Source organism: Penicillium cosmopolitanum (assembly GCF_028827165.1).
Source record: "Penicillium cosmopolitanum strain IBT 29677 chromosome Unknown utg000013l:1.0-859999.0:1.0-860633.0, whole genome shotgun sequence".
NCBI lineage: Eukaryota > Fungi > Ascomycota > Eurotiomycetes > Eurotiales > Aspergillaceae > Penicillium > Penicillium cosmopolitanum.
Genome location: NW_026622683.1, coordinates 393,388 through 417,018, shown reverse-complemented (window position 1 = coordinate 417,018; position 23,631 = coordinate 393,388). Strand labels below are relative to the sequence as shown.

General features: G+C 47.1%; 7 protein-coding genes across 7 annotated transcripts; 4 read left to right on the top strand and 3 right to left on the bottom strand.

Annotated features, from left to right (window-relative positions):
• Nucleotides 1–95: 95 nt before the first annotated feature.
• On the top strand, nt 96–7,172 carry nrps7 (putative nonribosomal peptide synthase; the record flags this gene model as incomplete). Its single annotated transcript, XM_056638770.1, has 5 exons — nt 96–1,502; nt 1,577–3,067; nt 3,201–4,959; nt 5,030–5,279; nt 5,357–7,172. 5 exons carry the CDS (start codon nt 96–98, stop codon nt 7,170–7,172), a joined length of 6,723 nt encoding a protein of 2,240 aa, XP_056480759.1.
• Nucleotides 7,173–7,727: 555 nt separating this feature from the next.
• On the bottom strand, nt 7,728–8,752 carry N7509_014132 (methyltransferase; the record flags this gene model as incomplete). Its single annotated transcript, XM_056638769.1, has 4 exons — nt 7,728–7,983; nt 8,049–8,190; nt 8,255–8,508; nt 8,568–8,752. The coding sequence occupies 4 exons, from the start codon at nt 8,750–8,752 to the stop codon at nt 7,728–7,730; spliced, it is 837 nt and encodes a 278-aa protein (XP_056480758.1).
• Nucleotides 8,753–9,840: 1,088 nt separating this feature from the next.
• Nucleotides 9,841–11,732, top strand: N7509_014131 (uncharacterized protein; the record flags this gene model as incomplete). Its single annotated transcript, XM_056638768.1, has 8 exons — nt 9,841–9,965; nt 10,036–10,132; nt 10,196–10,235; nt 10,301–10,596; nt 10,645–10,726; nt 10,784–10,880; nt 11,015–11,331; nt 11,398–11,732. 8 exons carry the CDS (start codon nt 9,841–9,843, stop codon nt 11,730–11,732), a joined length of 1,389 nt encoding a protein of 462 aa, XP_056480757.1.
• A 1,394-nt stretch (nt 11,733–13,126) lies between these two features.
• Nucleotides 13,127–14,688, bottom strand: N7509_014130 (NAD(P)/FAD-dependent oxidoreductase; the record flags this gene model as incomplete). The annotated part of the gene is made up of 4 exons (XM_056638767.1): nt 13,127–13,395; nt 13,466–14,036; nt 14,096–14,385; nt 14,448–14,688. 4 exons carry the CDS (start codon nt 14,686–14,688, stop codon nt 13,127–13,129), a joined length of 1,371 nt encoding a protein of 456 aa, XP_056480756.1.
• A 624-nt stretch (nt 14,689–15,312) lies between these two features.
• On the top strand, nt 15,313–16,902 carry N7509_014129 (uncharacterized protein; the record flags this gene model as incomplete). The annotated part of the gene is made up of 1 exon (XM_056638766.1): nt 15,313–16,902. The coding sequence occupies one exon, from the start codon at nt 15,313–15,315 to the stop codon at nt 16,900–16,902; it is 1,590 nt and encodes a 529-aa protein (XP_056480755.1).
• A 2,261-nt stretch (nt 16,903–19,163) lies between these two features.
• N7509_014128 (FAD-dependent oxidoreductase) lies at nt 19,164–20,491 on the bottom strand (the record flags this gene model as incomplete). The annotated part of the gene is made up of 3 exons (XM_056638765.1): nt 19,164–19,898; nt 19,963–20,213; nt 20,296–20,491. The coding sequence occupies 3 exons, from the start codon at nt 20,489–20,491 to the stop codon at nt 19,164–19,166; spliced, it is 1,182 nt and encodes a 393-aa protein (XP_056480754.1).
• Nucleotides 20,492–20,674: 183 nt separating this feature from the next.
• Nucleotides 20,675–23,210, top strand: N7509_014127 (Zn(II)2Cys6 transcription factor; the record flags this gene model as incomplete). The annotated part of the gene is made up of 6 exons (XM_056638764.1): nt 20,675–20,842; nt 20,897–20,925; nt 20,986–21,515; nt 21,589–22,310; nt 22,373–22,599; nt 22,652–23,210. 6 exons carry the CDS (start codon nt 20,675–20,677, stop codon nt 23,208–23,210), a joined length of 2,235 nt encoding a protein of 744 aa, XP_056480753.1.
• Between the last annotated feature and the right edge of the window lie 421 nt (nt 23,211–23,631).

Sequence of the window (23,631 nt, the reverse complement as noted above, 5' to 3'; positions counted from 1 at the left end):
AATTGAGCTATGTTTTGTCTATAGAGGCTAACAACACGTTTCAGAAACGATTCATCAATTTATTTTCGAGTGGCAGCCATATCGTCTAATTGATCATGATCTCGCACGATGATAGTATCAAAGAGCCTCACCAGGCCAAGCTTGCCAATGTACACATCGAACCGTTGAATAACGTCGATATCGCAAATGAGTACTGGGAAGAGATCTTCCACCAAGCTGGAACCCAACGGAGTTTACAATGCTTTCCTATTGAATACCAACAGCCTCGCTGCAAGTCGACGCTCGCCATATCCGATGGGCTGTTTGAGGCCACTCTATGGTTCTGCAAAACGCACAATGTTCGTCTACACGATGTGTTTTATGGAATATGGGCTATTGTGTCTGCGCGACATATGGCAGATGGCCAGCGCACAACCGAATTTGCCGTGGCTGGCCGGGATCGCTCAAGCCTGGGACAAGATGAAGCAATCGGGATATTAGACCACGACTTTCCCCTATTTCTTACGCTTCCAAAGGACACGGATGTCCTATCATGGATACGTCATGTGGGAACAGTTAGCGCCAAATCGTCTTCCCATGCACATGTTGGTTACAAAAACATACTTGCGAAAACCTCGGCACATAATCCTCAGGTCAAAGTTTCCATTATCTGGGCAGGCAATGGTAATGAACCTCTTACCACTGGAGATGAATTATTTGCTCTAGTTCTCAACATTTGTGTCTCAACAAATCTCAAATTCAGTATATGGCACAACTCAACCGTCCCAGAGAGAGACATTCGCGTGCTACTGGACCATGTTGCGACTGCACTGCAACAGACAATGGAGAGCCATCACTCAAGCATCTCGGAGTTCCAGATAATGTCACCAATGGAGAAGCAAATATTACAAGAACATGCAAACAACAGCGGCTTAATGCATCTCCTGATTGAACGACAAGCTAAATTGACACCTGATGCCGAGGCAGTGCAGTTTGAACGGGATGAACCACTCACTTTTTCAACGCTGAACGCGCGGTCTAATCGATTAGCACGACAGATACAATCACTTCGAGCTTCAATTGTGCCGGTACATATGCACATATCAATCAACTTCATTGTCGCACTTTTGGCCATCCTGAAAGCTGGTGCTGCATACGTCATTTTGGACCCGGATGCCGGAGCAGCGCGCAGGTCCTACATCACAGAGGATGTTCAGGCGGATTTCATCTTGGTGGATGACAATACAGCAGGCGAGTTTGAGAAGGAGTTCAAAGTCGACGATTTACTCCGGCAGTCAACACATTATGATGAAACCGACCTCATGACGAATCAGCGTGTTAGTGACCTCGCATACATCATCTATACATCGGGTTCTAGTGGGAACCCCAAAGCAGTACAGCTTGAGCATCAAGCCGCATTCAGCGGCCTGAAGGCTTTCCCCAGAATTACCAATCTTCGTCAATTGCTTTTTTACAACCCTGTCTTTTCCGCGGCACAGAGATCTATTTGGGCGACTCTGAGTGTAGGCGGCTGCCTGTGTCTGGCCTCAAAGAAAATATTACTGTGAATTTGACTTCCACAATAAACACCATGCAGATCAACTCAATTGATATGACTTCAACAACCGCGACATTGATCTCACCCGATGAAGTGCCCCTCCTTCGACGACTAGTATTGGGTGGTGAGATGGTCAGTTCGACCGTGATCAAGAGATGGGCACATCGGGTAGAACTCTTTTCGTCCTACGGCCTTAGCGAATGCACACAACTCAATTGGCGTTGCAGGTTGTTCAGCGATTCCAATCCTCGAAATATTGGACAACCGTCTGACACAACGACATCGTACATTCTAATCCCTGGAACCGTTAAACTTTCACCTCTACTCGTCCCTGGCGAGTTATGTCTTGGAGGTGCGCAGCTCGCAAGAGGGTATCTGAATCTTCAAGAAGAAACAAATCAGCGTTTTATGGACAACCCATTTGGCCCAGGTCGACTCTATCGGACAGGCGATATGGCGGTTCGTCACGCCGACGGGTCCATTGAAATGCTGGGACGGATTGATTTTCAAGCCAAAATCAATGGCCAGAGAGTTGACCCCGGCGAGCCCAACTCAGTAATCCAAGCACATGAGGATGTTGAGCAATCGGCTGTGGTTCCAGTTCTTGTGAATGAGAAAATGCTTCTCGTCGCTGTCGTTGTCAGTCGTGCTGAGTGCGAATGGGATCCCCTTGTCGAAAGTCTTCGCTCATTTCTCCCATCGAGGATACCATCTTACATGGTACCGAGTTTCTGGGTTTCCATCCCTGCAATGCCACTGAATGCCAACGGGAAAGTCGATATGCCAGCGGTTCGAGTTATTGTTGAGCGCCAACGTGATTCAGGACAGTTATTTCCTCATCGTTCCAAGACCGAGACAAATGGCAGCACCCTCACTGAGAACGAAAATATATTGAGAAAACTCTGGGCAGAGCTTTTGTCAATTCCGGAATCATATATCTCCCTGGGTGACTCATTCGTTTCGTTAGGCGGCACATCCCTTGAAGCCATCCAGGTTATCTCATGGCTTCTATCTGAACATTCCCTTCACTTGAAGGTCGATGATATTATTCTTGGAGCCTCGCTCTCTGCTGTCGCTGGTCTTGTTGAGAAGCTAGCCGAAGAAGTCAGCGATGAAGACCAAATAACCCCGTTTGCACTTCTTCGTGAGCCTCTTTCTTCGGAATATGCGAAAGTCGAACATTCGGAGGTCGAAGATGCTTATCCAGTCACACCTTTCCAAGAGGCAGCCATTGCAAACACACTAATGGGCGACAAAAGCTACATCTATAGCCGTTCTTACAGCTTCGCGGGACATGATGAGGCCACTGTGAAAGCGTCATTGATATCCCTTGCAAAGTCCCATGTTCTCCTTCGGACAACATTTGCCGCAAGAGGAGCATCATTTCTGCAGGTAGTCAAGAAGGCTGTAGAATTGCCGTGGGAAACATCCACATTGGATGTGAAAGATTATATTAAAGACAGAGCATCAGATCTGATGTATCCCGGCGACCTCTGGTGGAGAGCGGCTGTTCTGCCGGGGAAGATTCTAGTCCTCACTACTCATCATGCTCTTTTCGATTACTGGTCCAACGAATTTCTTTTCGGATGATCTCACATCTATCCTACTTGGAAAGGAACCAATCCAACGACCGGCATACAGACGTTATGTTGAGTACTTGCAGAAATATGACGATACTGCCATGGAGGCATTCTGGAGCAATTATCTCGATGGAGTCAAGCCTAGTCCACTTGGATCATATGGAAGTCGAGAAAGCACGGTTACTGCCAAACTCAATTTTGATTTGCAAAGTGCCGCATCAATCCTCAGTGTTACACCAAGTGTGCTGTTGTATGCTGCTTGGTCGGTTGTTCTGTTTGTTGCTGGCTCTACTGATGATGTCGTTTTTGGTGTCACCCTTTCCGGGCGAGAAGCCCCAATTCCAGGTGTCCTCCAGATGAATGGTCCTACCCTCATGATTGCTCCACTCAGAGTTAAAGTTGACAAAACGGTATCATTCAAAGCCCATCTCAAGAGTGTGCAAGACAGTCTCTGGGGTGTTGCGAATAATGCTCAGTATGGGCTACGCCGTATCCTTAAAACAACTGGACAGCCAAAAGATCTCGTGGGATCAATGGTGAACTTCTTGATCAAAATACCCGCGCCTAGGCCGTCTGGAGGATTAGAACCTTTGTCAGAGAAAAATCTTGGCTCTGTTGAAAATGTCAAGATTGAGATCAACAAGGATACTATGGATTGCGTAACCATCGTCTCATCGCTTGAGAGAGACTTCGCTCAGACTCTCGTCGACACGGTTGCGGTTGTTCTTGAATCGGCATCATCTGCGCCACTTACGGAAATCGGAAATTGGAAATTGGTGCAACCAACAATCGGGTCCACAGGCGATCTTAAATCCGAGGATCCTAATTCACGGTGGATGAAGAGCCTGCAAAGCAAAGGGGAGAACCACTTGATCAGGTCTAATGAAGGGGACCAAACCCAAACGATCAGCAGAGAGCATCCCGAATTGGCACATTCTGCATTTCAAAGAATGGCTGTTTCTCATCCAGCCAAGGTCGCCGTGCAAGACGCGTCAGGAAACCAGATAACATACGCTGGATTGGCCATCAAGGCCAACCAGCTTGCGGGCCTATTGATAAGGAAAGGAACTAAGCTGGAGCAAATTGTCCCCGTCATGTTCGAAAAGTCCATTAACACTGTCGTGGCTATATTTGGAATCCTAGTCGCTGGAGGTGCCTTCTTACCTCTTGGGCCAGAGAACCCCCGGGAAAGAAACTTGGGAATTCTTGAGGACTTGGAAGGCAATATTGCCATCGCAGATCGATGCAACGCCGCTTTCTTTATTGATGCTGGATATGAAGTCATTGTACTCGATGATCTAAAATGGGACGCAATGCCGATCGAGAGACATGATGTGCCTGGATTGAAGCCCAACAACCTCGCATATGTTATATACACCTCCGGCAGTACTGGCAAGCCGAAGGGGACCCTTTTGATGCACGAGGGCCTATCAGCGGCAGCCCAGGCAATCAATGAAGCAACGAAGACTGAGATCACGCATAGGTTTTTATGGGTTCCAAACTATACATTTGACGGCTCTCTAGACACGCTTTTTACAGCTCTCTCCAGTGGATGTACGCTGTGTGTTGCTCCACAGAGCGTCATTCAATCCAACCTCACCACATTGATCAATACAATGCATGTCAGCCGAGCCAATATGACACCTTCGATGACCGCACTCATCAATCCTGAGGAAGTGCCGACTCTTCAAATATTAATTACCGGAGGAGAAGCCATCACCCCGCAATTGCTGGCTGCATGGATACCGCGCGTGACGATATATAACGCATACGGACCGACTGAGGCCACCATTTCTATCACCACCACGCCTATTCATCCACAAATGAATCTACGTAATGTTGGTAGGCCTTTTAAGAGTGTCACTGCCCTGATCCTTGATCCTGAGACAATGAACGCAGTGTCTAATGGCAGCGTCGGTGAACTTTGCCTCTCGGGTCCCCAGCTGGCGAGGGGGGTACTTGAATCGCCCTGACGCCACGGTGCGCGCATTTGTTGACAGGCCCGAGGGAAGAATCTATCGCACTGGTGATCTTGCAAGAATATTACCCAATGGCGACATCGAACTGTTTGGAAGGAAAGATGATCAAGTTAAGATCAACGGCTACCGAATTGAATTGGGTGAGATTGAAAGTGTTGTCATGAGAACGAGCATGTTTGATACGTGCATTGTTGTCTGCGCAACGGTTCTCAAGAAAAAACAGCTTATTGCGTTTTATTCAAAATACGTTGCGGGAACAGGGAAGGGAGGATAGAAACGGGCTTTCTTCTGCCTCCTGGACAACTCCTTGATTTTGATCAGCTCAAGGGTCAACTTGCCACTATACCGAGCTATATGATTCCCACTATATGGCTACCTGTGGCCAAGTTCCCATTCTCAGCGGCTGGGAAAGTTGATCGGAAGCGTTTGCAAGGTCTAGTTGAAGGTATGGCGGACAATTTACTCAAACATTACCTACCCAAGGAAGTGATATCTGCCATTACCACCGAGACAGAGCTCAACCTGCAGTTACTTTGGTCGGAACTTTTTGAAACGCCGCTAGACCAGATCCACGCCAATTCTTCATTCCATGCTTTGGGCGGAGACTCCATCTCTGCTCTGAATCTTGTCAGCATGCTTCGTCGGCAAGGGTACGAAATGAAAGTCAGCGATATTTTGTCAAGGAATACATTGAGGCAACAAGCGGCATTGATGGAGCAAAGCATCAAATCAAATACTACGGTGACTACGCAGAACATTCAATACAAACCACCTGATACGGTGTGGGAGCGATTGTCTCAGCTTGGCGTTCGGAAAGATGAAGTTGAAGACATTTACCCTTGCAGCCCTGGACAGATTGAATTTCTGACTCAAGGGAACAAACAAGAGCAGTTTTGGCAACTATTGGCCGTTCGAGAGCTGCCGAAAGACTTTGACTTCGATCGCTGGATACAACTCACCACTAAACTCACCCAAAACAGCCAGATCCTGCGTGCTTTGTATGTTTACGCTGAAGAAGCGAACGTGAATACAGCTGTCCAAGTTGTGCTCAAGACTCCAATACTGAATCTACGGTACAAGTCATTTGATAAAGAAGAGGAGAAGCAACACATGTTGGCAGCGGAATGGAGAGAGCTCTTTGATCCGCGCAAGCCCTTTGTCAGATACACATGTCTTGTCAACACGGAAGACGGCACAAAGTACCTTGTCATCAAGCTAGATCATGCTTCGTATGACGGAACACTTTTACACATATTTGATGAGCAGTTCAAAGCCCTGGACAAGGACCTGCCCATTCCCAAGCATACACCTTTCAAAGACTTTATTGGTCATGTCATTTCGACACCAAAACAACCTCAGCTTGATTACTGGGTGCGTCTGCTTGATAGCAGGAAATTTGATTTTCCTTCCAATGTAATCCGCCCGAAGATCTCAAAAACCGAGGTTGCTAAAGTCAGCACTTCTGTTGGTATCGACAATCTTGCCAGTTCCAATGGTGTCACTGTTCCCATCGTCTTCCAGACTGCCTTTTCTGTTTTATTGGCACACATCAGCGGAACCCATGACGTCATCTACGACAATCTAATAACTGGGCGGAACGTACCCCTGGACCACCCCCAACTCATTGATGGGAACTGTGCGAACTTCCTACCTTTCCAAGGTCATCTAGCCAAAGACCAGTCCATTGAGTCCTTACTCAAGGAGACGCAAGCGGCTTTCTGGACCTCAACGGAAAATGGGCTTGTCTCGCTTGGCGAAATATACAATGCCCTAGGACGTGATCGCTCTACGTCGGCCGCCAAGTGTCTGTTCTGCTTCCAGCCGTTTGAGGCAGCGCCAAGCAAGCAGGACCCTATGCGCTGGATTGTTATGAAGATGAGTAAGAATACTATGTACTTCAATTACGCCATCCAGCTGGAGGTGATCAAAACTGCAACAAAGGGTGAATACATGATTCGATTTGGATATGATGAGAGGGCATTGACAGATAAGGAGGTAAGACTGGCCTTAGACTGGTACATTGGGTGCTTGGGTGGAATGGCAACAGGAGCTTTGGTTGAGGAGTTGGGGATGTGACCTTCAATGCAAGAGACGCATTATCACCTCGGCTTCCGCATCTGCTGGAACCGGGTATATTTAAGGTTATACAGTGGGTGACAAGAATTGATCCCCGCATAGATACTACTATAGTTGTTCATATTGCTGAATAGATGTCGATTCACTGAGGGCCTACATGCATGTACCCAAGTTGTGTCAAGAACTTGATGAAGACAGATAATTCACGCGGAGATATATATGGTCATCGTGCTTGATAGGCCTGATGGCTTTTACTACCTCGCTGAGAGTACAACAGCATGACCGCACCAAATTGTTACTTGGCTACTGGTTTCGGAATATCAATCTCATTATCATATTGCAGGTGAGTATAAAGTCTGAAAATAATGGACGACGCTAATGAAATTACCAGTGTTTGATACTTCGAAATCTGTAAAGATATTCATTTTCAATTCTAGCAGAGAACCACCTATTTATTGCTTGTGTGTTGCAGCCATAATTGACCACAAATTCATACAACCTGAGGACAAAACTCTGCATTTAGCTCCTACCTTACGTCTTCTTTCGTAACACTGTCTATGACTTCTGGCCCACGAAAGCAAATCTTCGAACCTTCCATGCCACGCCCTTTCTGGACTCAGCGATGGCCTTGGTGTGCAAAGCACTGAGCTCTTCCTTCAACCCGGCGGGCAATTTGGTTATCAACTCCTGAAATAGGTTGAGATAGTTTATCTGATCTAGGATCAGAACATAGTCGCTAGCCGCAAATTCCTCTTTCTGGACGTTTTGTAGTCCTTGTTCGGCAAAGGTTTCTGCAAGATTGGCCGACCAACTATACATTGCCATGTTAGCATCGCTCATCGTCAAACATGAGGCCTTCAAAGAATAGAAACTTACGCAGACTTGGTTTGGAATCTTGCATTGAGTCCTGCGAGCAACTTTTCCGTATCCTCGGTCGAGTTTGAAGGATCGCTTTTCAACAGCTTCCGATTCCCGGCGTCATCGTTGGGTTCCTCCCATTGGAGGTAACCACCGGGTTCTTCATGTCGCTATTGTCAGCTTACAATTGGTCATTGCATTGAGAGTTCCAATTTGCAACATACTCAGTAACTTCAAAAGGTTCTGAATAACAGGTCGAGGATCACCACCCGCTTGGTTGACCACCTGCACGAGAAGTCGTGCATGAACAACGTCATATTTCTCCACGTATTCAGATGGAATCTCTTTCAATATATCGAGGTAGCGAAGAGACACGTTTGATGGCAGAAAGCCCGCAGCTGGGTATTGCTCACCCGAGATGTCGAATCCGTGGAACTGCGCATTGGGAAATTGACGGGACAGATCGTGAAGCCAGATGCTACAGAAGTGGTTAGCTCGCATGCAGATAGCCATTCAAATCATGCAGGGAACCGTTACCCAGTACCTGTGCCTATATCGGCAATGAACACGTCGGAATCAGGAAGACTGATGGAAGGATGGAGAACATATTCCATGCTCTCTTTCCAGATATAATGCTGGAGATTGAGGCGTGTAGACGCCACTAAATCCCTGTTGAGTCTATACGGGTCTCCCCCTGCGTTTGCGTTGTTGGAACTGGACATTGCTTAATAGAGCAAATTTTTCAGTATATCAGGAGAAGCAAAAAAAAGTTGAGGCTCTTGTAAACACTTCGGTAGCTAGAATCGAAGGTGCGATAGCTGGTTACACGTAGGAATCGAAAGTTATATTAACTTTCCATCCCAGTTCGTGGTTTTTCTTAAAGCCCAGGGGCCATGTCACTACATAATAGCCCCCAAACCAGACTACATGCTAGGCCCACAAGGAAAGAATACCCAACCAGTGCCCATACCGCTGAAGGATTGATGCAATTACTAGGATGATTAGCTCTACCGCCGAAGGCGAAGCAAATTGGTCTAGATTGTTCAATGTCGTATTGCTTTTCCGCCCTGCAGAACCGTGTCCTTTTCATCTGTTGATGAGTCATCACTTGTTCACGATGATTGCAGCCTAGTTCTACTGACACTAACGTATCTCACTAGTATCCCGCGCACCCGAGAATACCATATTAAAAGCGATAAATTAGCATGCAATATCTCAACACCTAAGTCTTACAAGTGTCTATATTGCAAAATATATCCATTGTAGATAAAACACATGAATTACAACGTATACCTCCGTATTATCGTAATATAGTGAAATACTTCTTCTAATTGATTAAAAAGAGATGTTACTCTAACTAGTTGTATAAGGTTATATCAGGAAAGATAGCCCTAAAAATTAACACTGTTGTTGAAATATTCAATTGTATTTTATCTGTTTCAATACGGTGTTCTAGGTTCCGCGAAATACTAGTGTGCGCGGAACTTCTACTGGTGTGCGCGGGATACGAGTGTGCGCGGGATACGAGTGTGCGCGAAATATGAGTGAGATGTGACGTGCGTTCTAGCGGCAGTAGGCTTTACCCACGCCCTCCATGAATTTGATGAATTAGCTTTGCCGCTATGTATACCTCGCGCGGCGTCTCGCAGAGAAGTCCACATGGCCTGCCGGCTCTTTAGCGGCTTATCGGCAATGTGGTCTTGCAGAAAGAAGCAGGGCATTTAATAGTCCACGTGGAACCTGTCACAAAATGTCGATCTTGATCCTATTGTGACAACTTGTGTAACACATACACTCTCAGTCATTCGTCATGTCGATTCCAGAAACATGCACCGTTTTGGTGATCGGGGGTGGGCCAGCTGGCTCGTATACAGCTTCTGTGCTGGCCCGCGAGGGTATTGACACTGTGTTGCTAGAGGCGGATTCCTTCCCTAGGTGAGAGAGAGAAAGAGAGAGAAACTACTCTTATACCAATTGTCCGGTGCATTCTTAACAAAGAGTATAGATACCATATTGGCGAGAGCTTGTTACCATCGGTGAAATACTTTCTTGAGTTTATCGGTGCTTACGAAAAGTTCGACAGCCACGGATTCCTACACAAGGTAATTACTGCAATTTGCACAGGTTTCCTTAATGAAGCTCAGTTGAAATGACTCGTCAAACAGAATGGAGCTACCTTTAAATTCAACTCGAGGAAACCTGGGTGTAAGACCGCCAGCTATGTCCCTCTCATTTTAAATGAACGTCAGACTCATTGTGAAGCTGCTCAGTCACCGATTTTCTTGCCGCCGGCGGAGCTGGAAATCATGCATTCAACGTGATTCGCTCCGAAGCAGATCAGATTCTCTTTACGCATGCAGGAGACTGCGGTGCGAAAATCTTTGACAAGACGAAGGTAACCGCAGTTGACTTTGAGAACAAGCATACGGAGCCCGAGGGTGTTGCTGAGGGCACCACAAAGAGTTTGGGCCGACCAGTTTCTGCCTCCTGGTCGCAAAAGGAGAGCGGTGCTTCAGGGACCATTCGATTCAAGTACCTTGTCGATGCATCCGGCCGGGCGGGTCTAGTAAGTACTAAATATATGAAGAGCCGTAAGTATAACCAAGGGCTCAAGAGTGTTGCGACCTGGGGATACTGGGAGTCAGCGGCGGTTCATGGCCCTGGAGAGGGTGACCCATTTTTCGAGGCAATTGATGGTCAGTACCGCAAATTCGGACCTCTCTACCAACACTGCAGACTAATAAAGGAATAAGATGGAAGCGGCTGGGCCTGGTATATTCCGTTGCACGATGGCACCGTTTCGGTTGGGATTACCATCAAGCAAGACCGCGTTTCTGCCAAAAAGAAGGCGTCCGGAGCAACAGGCACCTGGGACTTCTACAAACACATTCTCTCCAAGGAAACCCCGGGAATTGCTAAGCTCCTTGAGAATGCGCGCACGAGACATCGCGCGACCTGAAGACCGCATCCGACTGGTCGTACAGTGCAACTGAATACGCGAGCTCCCATCTCCGTGTTGCCGGTGATGCAGGCTGCTTTATTGACCCGCTCTTCTCGTCCGGTGTCCATCTGGCCATGAACAGTGGGCTCTCGGCAGCTATTACGATCTGTGCATCGATTAGAGGAGACTGCAGCGAGGAAACCGCTGTGTCCTGGCATTCAAACAAGGTTGCTGAGGGTTACACTCGCTTCCTGCTAGTGGTGACCGGCTCTCTTGAGCAGATCTATGGTCGTGAGCAGAACATCTTGAACGATATCAACGAACCTGGATTTGACAACGCATTTGACCATTTCAAGCCAGGTATGTTTGCTTAATTACACTTCTTAGTTATGTTCCTGTCAACCTCTAACATGGACATACGTGTAGTCATCCAGGGCACTGTTGAAATAAGTGGGAGACTCACTAAAGAGGAAGTCGCCCGATCAGTCGAATTCTGCACCAGGGTTATTGCAAAGGTGGAGGAGGGTGGCTGTCTTTCCACCTTGGCCTTGGATGAGAACTTACCTGGCAGCGAATTGGGAGCTGCTGCTCCCGCCGGTGCTACGCGTACTGATGACAGGGTTGATGCCGCGATGATGAAGATTGTCCGAATTCATCGTGTTCTAGATCTGCAGAATTTCTCGGCCGACGTGGTTAATGGGATGGCACCAAGCATGGATCGTGGCCACCTTGGTCTCGTCATGGCGACCAGCGCTGCTTAGAAATCTCGACGTAGATAGAATGTCGGCTCTTCCCTAGCCTGACTCGCTATAGTATATGAACATATACGTGCTTAGGTAGATACTAGATGTTCAAGCAATTTGTCAATGTGATTTCAGTGCGCGTTTTTCCAGCCAAAGGGGTGAAATTGTGGTAGAAACATTATATATAGCCATCCGGGTTCGAGTGTGGTTTGTTTTTCTTCTTTTTGTTCAATCAGATCCGATCCAATCATATTTTGTTGATAGAATCTGTCTAGGAATTGGCTAGTCCCTATCTATAATCGATAAGCGTGTCAGGATCGCTAGGATTAATCTCCAGACTCTCTTTAGAATTATTGAAATTATAATTTTATACTATACTACCATAACGCGTATGATTAATTTTTGTCTAATTTAGATTCTATACCTAACTCTAAATATTCCTAGATAGATATAGAGGTTTTCAGATGCGTCGGGCGGGCAGTATGAATAAATCTCGAACAAAGGCTTCAGCTCGTCATCTATGAAACTTTGCATAAGGTACTCCTTCAGTTGTTCGTGATCATCATCCAGGAGAACAAGGCTGTAGACCTAGAACAGAACCAAGTATATGTCGGCTGAAGGGAAATCTGGTTCGACGAACTGCTCCAGCATCACGCGGTGACCAAGATGGTCAGTGCAGGTGCCCCTTGCCCCCCCCGTCTTCATCTGAGCCAGACACGATTATCTGGATGTTTGCAAGCCTCTGAGAAATGAAAGATAAAGTCAAAGAAGTGAATGAGGGGAACGATGGACGCGTATGGTGGACCCAATTCTTTTTGGCGGCCGTTGTTTCGCGACCAGGTCATTCCACTACTTGACACTGTACGAATGTCATCAGGTCGTGTCAATCTGCGATATAGTCTTCTATTTCTTAACTCCAAACACCTCATTGCACCAAATAGAATCAGCAGGCTTCCAATCCTTAGAGTTCAAGCTTCCTCCTCAATTCCCCGTCTTGGCTTCTTTTCCTCTACAAACTCACTGAAGCAAATGATTGACGAAGTGCATCTCGAATATGTGCTCCGAGCGCAAGGCATTAGTGGGTAGATCATTGCTTCCATCTACGCAGTAGACATTGTTCGCTTCCTGAGCAGAATTCTCCTTGTTTGTTTTTCAGACCACCGGCGGTTGTCGTTTATATCCGTCGAGCTAGAGACCATGAGCTCAAGAAGCCACCTTTGTATACTTGTTAGAAATTCTTATATATGAGAAGCACGCCACTAAAAATCCCCAATACTATACACTTTGGATAGTGTAGCTTAAAGTCGTTGGGATTTGGGATTATTTTATTGCATGCATCTGAAGCTATATGCCGGGCGGTTCATTCGCTGCCACGAGAAGAAAGCGAAAAGCATCAATTCAATCATATATTGTTACAAGCGGGCACTTGATTTAGCAACCTCTCCTTTCGTCCCTAGTATGTCATTCCTGCTTTTCTGCAGGCGACCCTGGGTAGTCTCGAAGATCCTCGGGATTCCAGATTCAGCAAATGGGATTCCTTCCGAGACCATGGCTGCTATACCCTTACCGGAAAGCCATGCCTGCGGCATTCCGTGACCTGTGAACCCAGCAATGATAAATTGGCCTTGCTTTCCGGGGACCTGTCCAATATGAGGCAAGGAATCCGCCGAGTAGCCCATGACTAACAAACGACCGCATCAGCAAGTTTTTTTCTTTTTTCGAGCGGAGTAGAGGTGTTGAGGTTTACTTACTTCCAGTCCAGATCTGATCAACATATGCACCACTCTCCTCCCAACCGTGGAAGTTCCGTTGCATATAACCATCAAAGTATTCCTTGGCGGGCTCGATCATCTCATTGTCCTTGGCATTATTGTACCAAGTGCCCGTGTCGCGGTAGTACTTACTCCAAGCTCCACCGACAATCACACTTCCATCTTCACGAGGAATGAGGTAGTCAAATTCACTCCATGACCATCGCAATGTGTACGTTTCTGTGAGCCGTTTCACTGGGAAGGTCGGAACTATTCTGCAACAGACACCACGTACTGGAACAATCTTGTTCGAGTACATAGGAAGAATAGCCGACGTGTAAGCATTGCAGGCAAAAACCACATGTTTCGTTTTTATAGTACCCCGTGGTGTATTAATCGTCCACCGGTCTGACGCATCTTTCTCTGGCGAGATATATTGTGCTGGAGTGTGCGTGTAAAGTTTTCCTCCTTGTTCGACACAGCGACCAAGAATGTGTAGAACCAATTTGTAGGGCCATACGTGGCCTGCCTCATAGCTGAAACAGCCGAGAGCTCCTTTGACGCGAGACCGCTGGAGAAAATTGATTAGTGTATACTAATTTGATGACTTTTGAGATACGGAGAGCTTACCACTTCCGCCTCCTTTTGGTCAGTGAAGTTGACTCGTTTGGCCGATTTGATGCCGATACCTGGTAAATGATCAAAGCTAGCCTTAGCCTTTTTGCACTCCCTGGGGTTCAATTGAACATCAATTGCCTTTGTCACAACAAGGTCGCAGTCGATCATCTCGGACTTCACAAGGTTGCTGATTGTGTCAACGTGAGATCGTTCGAATTCTGCAACCTCTTCGGCTGCTTCCGGGCCGTACTCCGCCGCAAGTTCACCGATGAAGCTGTATGGATCTGGCTTTAGGTGACCACCTAGCTAATTGCGTCAAATTCGGTGAATAAAAGGTGCGTTTGGACATTAGTTGTTGGCTTACCGTTTCGACCCGTTGCTCCGGAGCATGCTTGACGCGCCTCGAGGATAGTGACTCTTGGTGGATTGTGTCCTTTATGCTGCTGGAGAATATGATACGCAACCGATGCGCCCGATATTCCGGATCCAATAATCACTATATCCGATTCCGTCGGCACAGATTTGGACGACACATAGTCGTCAAGCTGGTGCAGCTGGGTCCTCCACCAAGATGGCAGGGCATGTTTAGCCGGCATAGCACCCATTTTTTAGTGTGGTTCTAAAGAATCAAGGAAAGACACGTAACAGGATAAGATAGAAGAAGATTGTTGGGAAGTAAAGCTGCTGGAAATCAAGGTGGATGAAATTTATAGTCAACGGGTGTGGTTATAAATAATTGAATATTCATGTGATTCACGTATAAATAGCTGTGACTCGCTAACTCACAGGAAGTTTGATTTATTCCAGGTATCTATGGTCAATTAACTTGCCCAATTTGGCTTAGCGCAATGCCTATCCTTGGGAACGGGCGGGTGCAGCATCGGGCTAGCAGAGTTTCTTTTGGATTCAACCGTTTTGGCCGAAATTCTTGACAAATTAGGCAAGTCTGGAGTCCAGATAACGTAATTGGGAAAAGCTTTTGCGGGGTTGCCCCAATCCCACGATTTTCACTCTCAAGTTCTAAGGTTTTCGCAATGTTCGCCTCGCACTCGCTAGATGAAATCGGGAAGCTAGATTGACCAGAACCTGTGGATGTTATCTAACAGGGATGTGGAAAGAGACGACCTACAAATACCTTATACTTTCAACAAGGAGTTCTGACAACTCTCTCTTACTCTTCTATGCTCCCACACGTTTAACTCTGTTCATAACAATACAAGCCACCTAAAATGGACCAAGACAAGTCGTCAATGATGGAAAAGACCGGATCAAGCGCTATTTCCAGTCACGACATCGATGATCTGGGGACAATTAGCGATGTCCAGCCCCTTTCACGCAAGTTCAGCCCATTAAGCATGCTCGCACTTTCATTCAGCGTCCTCGGAACCTGGGCAACCTTCGCAGTTGATCTCTCTAATGGGTTAACAAATGGAGGGCCAATCACTATACTCTACGGGCTCCTTCTTGTGACATTCTGCAACCTTTGCGTGGCTCTTTCTTTGGGTGAGTTGTGCAGCATGATGCCAACCGCGTTAGGGCAAGCCTACTGGGTGTCTCGTCTTTGGAAATCCTCACTTGGCCGTTTTGTGTCGTATTCCTGCGCCTGGATCAATGTGTTTGGGTGGTGGACCCTTGCGGCGTCGCAAAATGCATTTATGACCGAGATTATACTCGGACTGAAGATGATGTCTGATGAAAATTGGACTGGGACAAACATTGGATGGTTGAAGTTCGTCATTTACTTTTCCATCACTCTGGTAATGACATTCTCGAATGTTATAGCTTGTCGTAAAGATTGGATCTTACGTTGGTTCAACAATCTTGTCGGTCTTTGGTTCGGAGGCGAGTTTATCCTTTTCTCTCTGGCCCTACTTATTGCAGTCGGCGTCAAAAGCAACCTGTCATTCCAACCACCTTCATTTGTCTTCGGGAAATGGATCAATGACACCGAATGGAGAGATGGTGTCACCTGGTTTATAGGCCTCGTGCAGTCCGCTTATGGCCTGACAGCTTTCGATGCTGTGATTCACATGATCGAAGAACTCCCGTCGCCGCAGAAGAATGGCCCGCGTGTTCTTTGGCTTTCTATCGTCTCGGGTGCAGTTTCAGGAGGTATATTCATGATTGTTTGTCTTTTCTCTATCCAGAGCTTGGAGGACGTGCTAGATCCCACCTCGGGACTTCCTTTCGTGGAGCTCGTGAGGCAGACTGTCGGACCACAAGGAACCATCGCACTTTTCAGCATCTTTGTATGCAACATGCTGGGTCAAGGGATTAGTATTACCACAACTGCGTCTCGACTTACCTGGGGTTTTGCACGCGATGGCGGCATCCCATTCAGTAACTACCTAATGCATGTTGATGCCTATTGGAAAGTTCCAGCTCGGGCTCTGTGGGCTCAAGGTGCTATCATTTCTTTGGTGGGCGTGTTGTACTTCTTCACAGATGCGGCTGTGGAAGCAGTGGTCAGCGTCTCCACAGTCGCTTTGACTATATCCTACGCGCTGCCTATATTCGCGGTCGTGATTTTTGGAATGTCCGATATCCCTCCTGGGCCATTTTGTCTTGGTCGCTTGCGCCCCATTATTAATTGGGTTGGACTCATATACTGTTGCGTTACTACTGTGTTTTTCCTGTTTCCTGGTTCCCCATCCCCTACCACTGTCACAATGAACTGGGCTATTGTAGTCTTTGGGGCGATGCTGGTTGTTGCAACTGGCTTTTGGTTCACTAAAGGGAAGGGCAGTTACCTTCGAACAGATGGTGCCATGGGAGAGATATTTCGCGCTGCTCAATTGGAAGCCCTTCATAGGCAGTGAGTCGGTCAGAATTGAGAAACTTTGACAATATAGTAAGGCTATATTATATAATTGAATTCAGAATATTTCAGTCACGGTTTCCGACGAAGTGAGAGAGATTGAGTAACTCAATGCTCAAAAGCCCATGCAACATTGCTCTCACAAAGATAATACCCAGTTGCATCTGCCACTGTTGAATAAAGATTTCTATGTTCCCAAGTTGTATTTTTGGTATCCCGCCATGGCAAGCTGGATGCGAATTTTGTTTCAGGGTATTAGTTCTTTCCATTGCCTCTTCTCCTTACTACGCATTTCTAAAGTGGGGTTGGGGTGGTGTTGCGACGACAAAACAACAGCGAGTTTAGCCGGGTAACGACCTCAAGTGTTTCAGGAGTTCAGGTGAAAGGCCTGAACAGATTGGAAAGCAAAGTAGCAACCAAAACCCCAAAGAATAAAAACAAAAACATACAACGGATATTGTACGTCGCTGGCCACCTAGCGCCCACGAGTTTGTCTCTAGGCGGCTCGCCGCTCTAGTGGGGCGCCACTTCAGCCCTTCACCTGAAGTGTCTGAACTGATATGCAAAAATGACCTTTAGACATTCTGGCGGGAAAGAACTTAATGAGGTACCAGAATATAGATGAGGGATAAAATGAACGATTTTTGCTTTCATTTACCGGGCCATCTTGACTGTTGATTTCTTACTTAGTTGTCTTGTTACAGTATGGATGGATGGATGATTTCATTTACCCTGACCCCTCGCAAAAAGCGATATGCAAGATACAACTACTATATATATCTCTTTGTGAGTACAAGTTGAGTGTACCACTTCCTGAAAACGAACTAAGAGCCTCATCAAAGCCTATCATAGCCTAATTACCGTTCCCTATGTTAGGCTGCCCTTGTAGCGCGCGACTGAAACTGTTGTGACGCCTCAGAAAAGTCCAGTACGGCATTAACCATCCTAGCCCGCGAGACAGTGTCTGGTTTACCTTTCTTACCTTCAGTTAAGCCTCCCAGCAGAATCAAGATACTTTGAAACGCGTCTCCTACTCCACTTCATAGCTCCCTTTGATATCCCTCAACTCTAGACAGTCTACCAGAATATAGGTGACAGTTTCTTATACGCCGTACCTGCACTAATCATTGTCACAGAAGCTAAAGGTCTTAGCGTAGGTGAATAGCCAGTTGTAGCCTGTATGCAGTTGGGTTAATAGATACGCCCAGTTCCAGGGCAAGCTCCTATACAGCCTCCTTATATAGATTACTAGTAAGTTGCTATTAATCTTTCGTAGATAATTACCTTTAGTAGATAACCCTTATTCCTGCTCCTACTTATAGAGGGTATTGCTACCTATCGGGACGATAGGGATTCAGCTATAGATAGGTAGCGTTGCCTTCAGCTGCTACTGTGGCCTATAATCTTATTAGAGGCGCCAGTGGGTAAGCTTCGATTTGAGTTCGCAGAGCATTGACTTCCTTATGAAGCTTCTTGTTTTGATTATAATGGATATTTTAGTCATATTTAACCTCTTTGATCTCAGCTTTAGTAGATTCGATAAGTATAGTTTGGTAGGTAATGATAGTCTTCAGGCTGTCGATGAGCTTCTATACTTCTCTAGTCGTAACACGGCCTGAATTTTCCGAGGGCAAGAAGGCGTCCCTAATACAGGTTCTCTTGTGGGGTATATAGGCTAACGGTAGCGGTTCGGTTGGAACCCGGGGCTGGAAATCTTCGACCGACAAATTGAGGCCGGCTTCTTGTGCGTTTGTGGGAGGGGGTTTGGGTGCCCCCGCGGGTGGGTCCGCCATCGGTCGGGGTTAGTTCCCGCTCAGCACACAACGCAACCGTTTTATATCCGCAGTAATAGCAACCACAGCACCCTCAAGCTGGTCTTGTTACAGTAGCGATCGTTATCGCCTTCTATGACGGAAGCGTATAAGATACTCTTTCAAACCCTAGTCACATGATCTGAGACGCTTAATAAGATCAGCGCGTAAAAAACTCGTTCTGTAACTACAATGTAACAATACCGAGTTTTACGTGATACCTTTATGAAAGGTACTTGAAGTCTGCCGTAGAACTGAGGAGCTTGGCAGACTGAAGGTTCAATGCAAACAGAGCAAACTTGGGTCTCGCAATCCGTCCCAGCTTCTCTTCACTTCTCGCAATAGCTGCACTGCAGAGAGCCTGGGGTTCTTGGGTTGACCAGGAAGAACAAAAAATCTGACAGGTACCAAACGGATTGAATCGATACTAATGAACGGCTACTTGAAGAGTTTATTTGCCACCAGAGGCCTTTACATCATAAAGCAGTTCGTTATGTTCTCCATCCACGAACCCGAGAACGTTCTCCACTGCATTATCACCGAAAAGCACTGCTTCACTCTCCGCGCTGCGCCGGATCAAGTCCCGACCGCGCTCAAACATTTCCTCTTCATACGAAGACAGGGCCTCTTCCAAGCTTGCTTCCTGGACACTTGCAATATCAGGATGCTTGCCAAAGAGCTCACGGAGATGTTTAGACAGTAGCACAGCATCGTACATGGCGCAATTCACTCCTTCGCCCACAAAAGGTGTTGAAAGATGCGCTGCATCTCCGAGCAGCGTCACACCTGGAGCTGCGTCGCGTTTCCAACCGACTTCTTCTGGTCTCAGGTAGTGCAAACTCCAGGCACGGAAGGGACCTTCTGCATTTGCAGCGATAGCTTTGAGTTGCGGTGCCCAATTTGCGTAGAATTTCTCCGAAGATAGCATCAACTGTCGTACAGCTTCGGACTTTTCCGTAGCACTGCTATTGCGGTGTTGGTAAAAGTCTTCAGGAACGACGACACCAAAGTACATTCTATACGTGCCATCAGCCCCTTGCTGCAATGCCAAGCTCTTGTTTGGACCCATCGCCATCATCATTCCCGGGCCGGCCAACTCGTGGGCTGCTTTGTAGCTCGCGTTGCTGTGCGAGATCTTGCCTTCTATGTACATTTTTCCGGAATACACTGGCTGGGCTGTTGAGATCTGCATATTGCGATCATCAGTTAGGATCAGAATTCCTATTGATTCTGTGGGCTGTTTGACTTACCAAGGGACGGACTTTGCTCCAACCCCCGTCAGCTCCAACAATAAGCTTGAACCCAGTGACCGAGCTGCCATTAGAAAAATGAATAACGCAGCCATTACCCACATCGTCGAGACCGTTGGTCTTCCTCCCTTCAAGAGAGCGCACACCGTAACCCCACTGGATCTTGTGCGCGGGTATAGAGCTGAGTAGAAGTTGACGTAGCTGCAGGCGATCGATCTCTGGCGCATCACGGCCCTCACCAAAGCGCCCTACTGTCTCTCCAGAGGACCTAAAGTATGTGCATCCGCGAGGCATCCCAGCGTGCGTAGACCGCATTGAATTCCTCGAATAAACCCGCTTCCTTGAGTGCCTGTTGACCTGACGGGCCATGAAGATCCAGGGAGCCGCCTTGCTGCCACGGGCCCGGGATGGACGATTCATCACGCTCGTAAACAATGTAGTCCTTGAGTCCATTCACCTCAAGGAGGCGGGCGAAGAGAAGACCACTCGGTCCGGCACCGATTATTGCGATAGAGGGTGGCGGATGCATGGTGGGATTTATCTGAATAAGATGAGCAATGAATGGGAATAAAAGATAATAGAGAAAATGTACACTTCGAATCAATCGGCTTTATATAAACGCGACGTTCTATATGTGGCAACGTAAATTTGTATAATTCCAGCTCCGGCTTTACCCCTTCTCATTGGTCGAGGCCGGACCTGATCCGGAGCGATGTCCGGAGACGACCACTCACCGCCGCACAACCTTTACTTCATACACTTCGCCATCTTCACTCAGAGCTCCATAATATTGGTAAAGAACCCTGTGACCTTCGAAAGAGTTATGGAAGCCGCCGGATCTTCAAAGACAGCCTCCGGGCGCGGCTTTGCTCGGTTCGCTGTAAGTACGGAGCGCGGGCAGCGATCGGGAATCTGCGAAAACTGACAGCGCCAGTGCGACTTTTGTCGAGTGAAGAAACTCAAGTATGTCGCACCCTTGCATGACCCCAGGTGGGGTTTCAGACTTGGCTAATTTATTAAAAGATGTTCGCGAGAGATTCCGAAATGCAGTGGTTGCAAGCCGTGGCCAAGTAGCTGCGTATATTCGCGAGAAGTGTCGTCATTTAACGCGAACGGGAAAAGACTTCATGTGGCGGAGGCCTCTAGTAAAGATACAAAAACTAGCATTGAGAGTCGCCTCGAACGCCTAGAGCGCATAATCCAGTCTCTAACCAGCTCGGTTGAAGAAGCCTTGCGTGTCTTGTCCGTGGCAGCCCCACGAAGAGACTTATCCAAAATACCTATTACATCCAACCAGACGATTGCGAATGAAGCAGACAGATCCGATTCAGAGCTATATATCGGCCCATCGCATTCGTTCTCTTTTCTTCAAGAGGCGCCCGCGGGCATCGAGCGCCTAGCCCGACAAGGTGTCGAAGATTCTCGACAGTGTGCCATATCAGAGATTCACAACATGTCATCGAGTCTGACATCAGCAAGAATTGGAAATCCGACGAAAGCTTCAACAGGCTTTCATGTACCATCGAGATCTGCAGGATATGCCCTCCTTGGCAGTGAGCTCATTCCCCTCTCTTCCCCCCTCACTGTCGTTAGATCGTTCTACTAACCTCAGACTCAATGAAATAGAGTTTCTGGAGCATTGCGAGCTTGGTGAGCCATTTTTTCGTTTCCCGTCGGACGAAGTCCTCAGACAGATTGTTTTCGAACCTGAAAAGGTCCGGGAAAAGGCGTGGATTGTTTCCTTCAACTATATACTACTTGCTGCCATATCTACGCAGCAGGATGAGCATGAAGACAAACTCCGACAAAATTCCCAACTGGCACTGAATGATAGCCAGATTTTCCTCGAACCATCCTTGGCTAATGTACAGACTCTGGCCTTGCTCGCTGTTCACGGCGAAGACTTTGCTTCGCCCAACATATCATGGATGCTGTTAAGCCATGCCTGTCGCCAGGCCGAAGCTTTGGGCTTGCATATCAAGACCAGCAAGGGTAGATCTGATGAATCGCAGCACAAGCTGTGTTTATTTTGGATGCTTTTCACGCTGGACAAATCTTGCGCGCTGGCATTTGGTCGGCCTGCCTTCCTGCCATTCTCCCTGTATCGTTATGTTCCGCTGCCCGACGAAGAGTTTATGCGGAAATTCAGTCCTCATGACACGGAGGCCCCCTGTAGTCAACAGCAGAAATCCCAAAACTCCGGTTTTGGTGCCCTGCTGTTCAAAAATACTGTTGAGCTGGCTAAGTTGATGAGCGATGTTTTGGATGTTCTGGGCGTGAGCAACTCGGAGAAATCCAAGGATGAGACACGATCAAAGTTGGAAGGTTGGTTCTCAATCGCAAATATGGTAAGAGTCACACTGTATTGGCCATTTGTCCGGACACTGAAATATCTAATTCATAAATTCAGACATTGACGCAAGCCATGGAGAACGAGCGCATATCAGCAGATGCAGATCAAATTCATGAAATGAAACTGGGAATCAATAGTGTCAAGTTTCAATATTTGCACATTCTAACTCTATTACTGAAGAGCGATCGGACCTCAGATCTTCGCCTATCCTTTGCTCGCGAAGCAATTTCCTTACTTCCCTCTTTGGTATCGAACTGGGGCTCAGTATATAACGGAGTTGTCTGGTATGAGAAACTTTCATTGTTTTAGACCCTGCTAACCGCAAAATTGACACAGGCAACTTCTCTATTATCCTTTCGCCCCTTTCTTCGTTATTTTCGAGAACTTAGTGCACCAGCATAGCCACTATCCGAAACATGACGAGGATTTGCGCTTATTGGCTACGACGGTAAACTACTTTGCCGAGATGAGGTCCCAAATGCGGCTTCTTGCTGGTTTATGCTACAAGCTCCAGCATACTGCGGCTGTGTTCCTCCAGCTGGCTCAATCTCATACCCGCCATGGCAACTCGACAAAGCCAGCCGGCAATACAGCCCCCTTATCCCAGCAGCAGAAAAGCTCAGCGCTTGGCGAGAAGGCCACACAGCCATGGGATGACCTGATCAACATTGATTTGGGTGATCATGACTTCAGTACCTATTTGAATTGGTTGCCGGTTGACATGAATGCTACGTCCCGAATACTTGAAACTGAGCTTCAAGGTCCAAAATCCCATCATCCGGACCGCAGCCAGGAAAGTAGTCTACCATACCCTCAGAAGCCGATGTCGGACCGTACCTTTGATTGGTTCTTATGGGATGACTATTATGGCAGTACCAACGTGGGGTTCGAATGATGTTTCACCCACCACACAGTGAAAACTTTACGCACCTTCTGACAAACGCAGTTTTCGGAACACGTATACCATTCCAACTGTACCATTTACAATCTGATGATCCAACACAAAGAATTGGTCCTGGAACCGGACCAGAGGGCACTCATAAACCGGGGAGCTGGCAGAGTAAAAGGGCAGGGGATAAAGAATTCTACGGGAGTTGATTTCCAATTTTACCAACTTAGTGGCATTGCAGTATCTTTTAATAAAAACCCGGGAGGCGTGAACCGTCTTCTACCAAATGCAGGAAATCCAAGCTAGCTACTGCAATTCGGCCTACTGTAATCGAAACGCGAGCCAGTAAAGTACCCTTTCTCCTAGGTTATAGAAAGCAAATTACTGCTTGATTAACTAATATATTTAATAATAATATAAGGTTCGC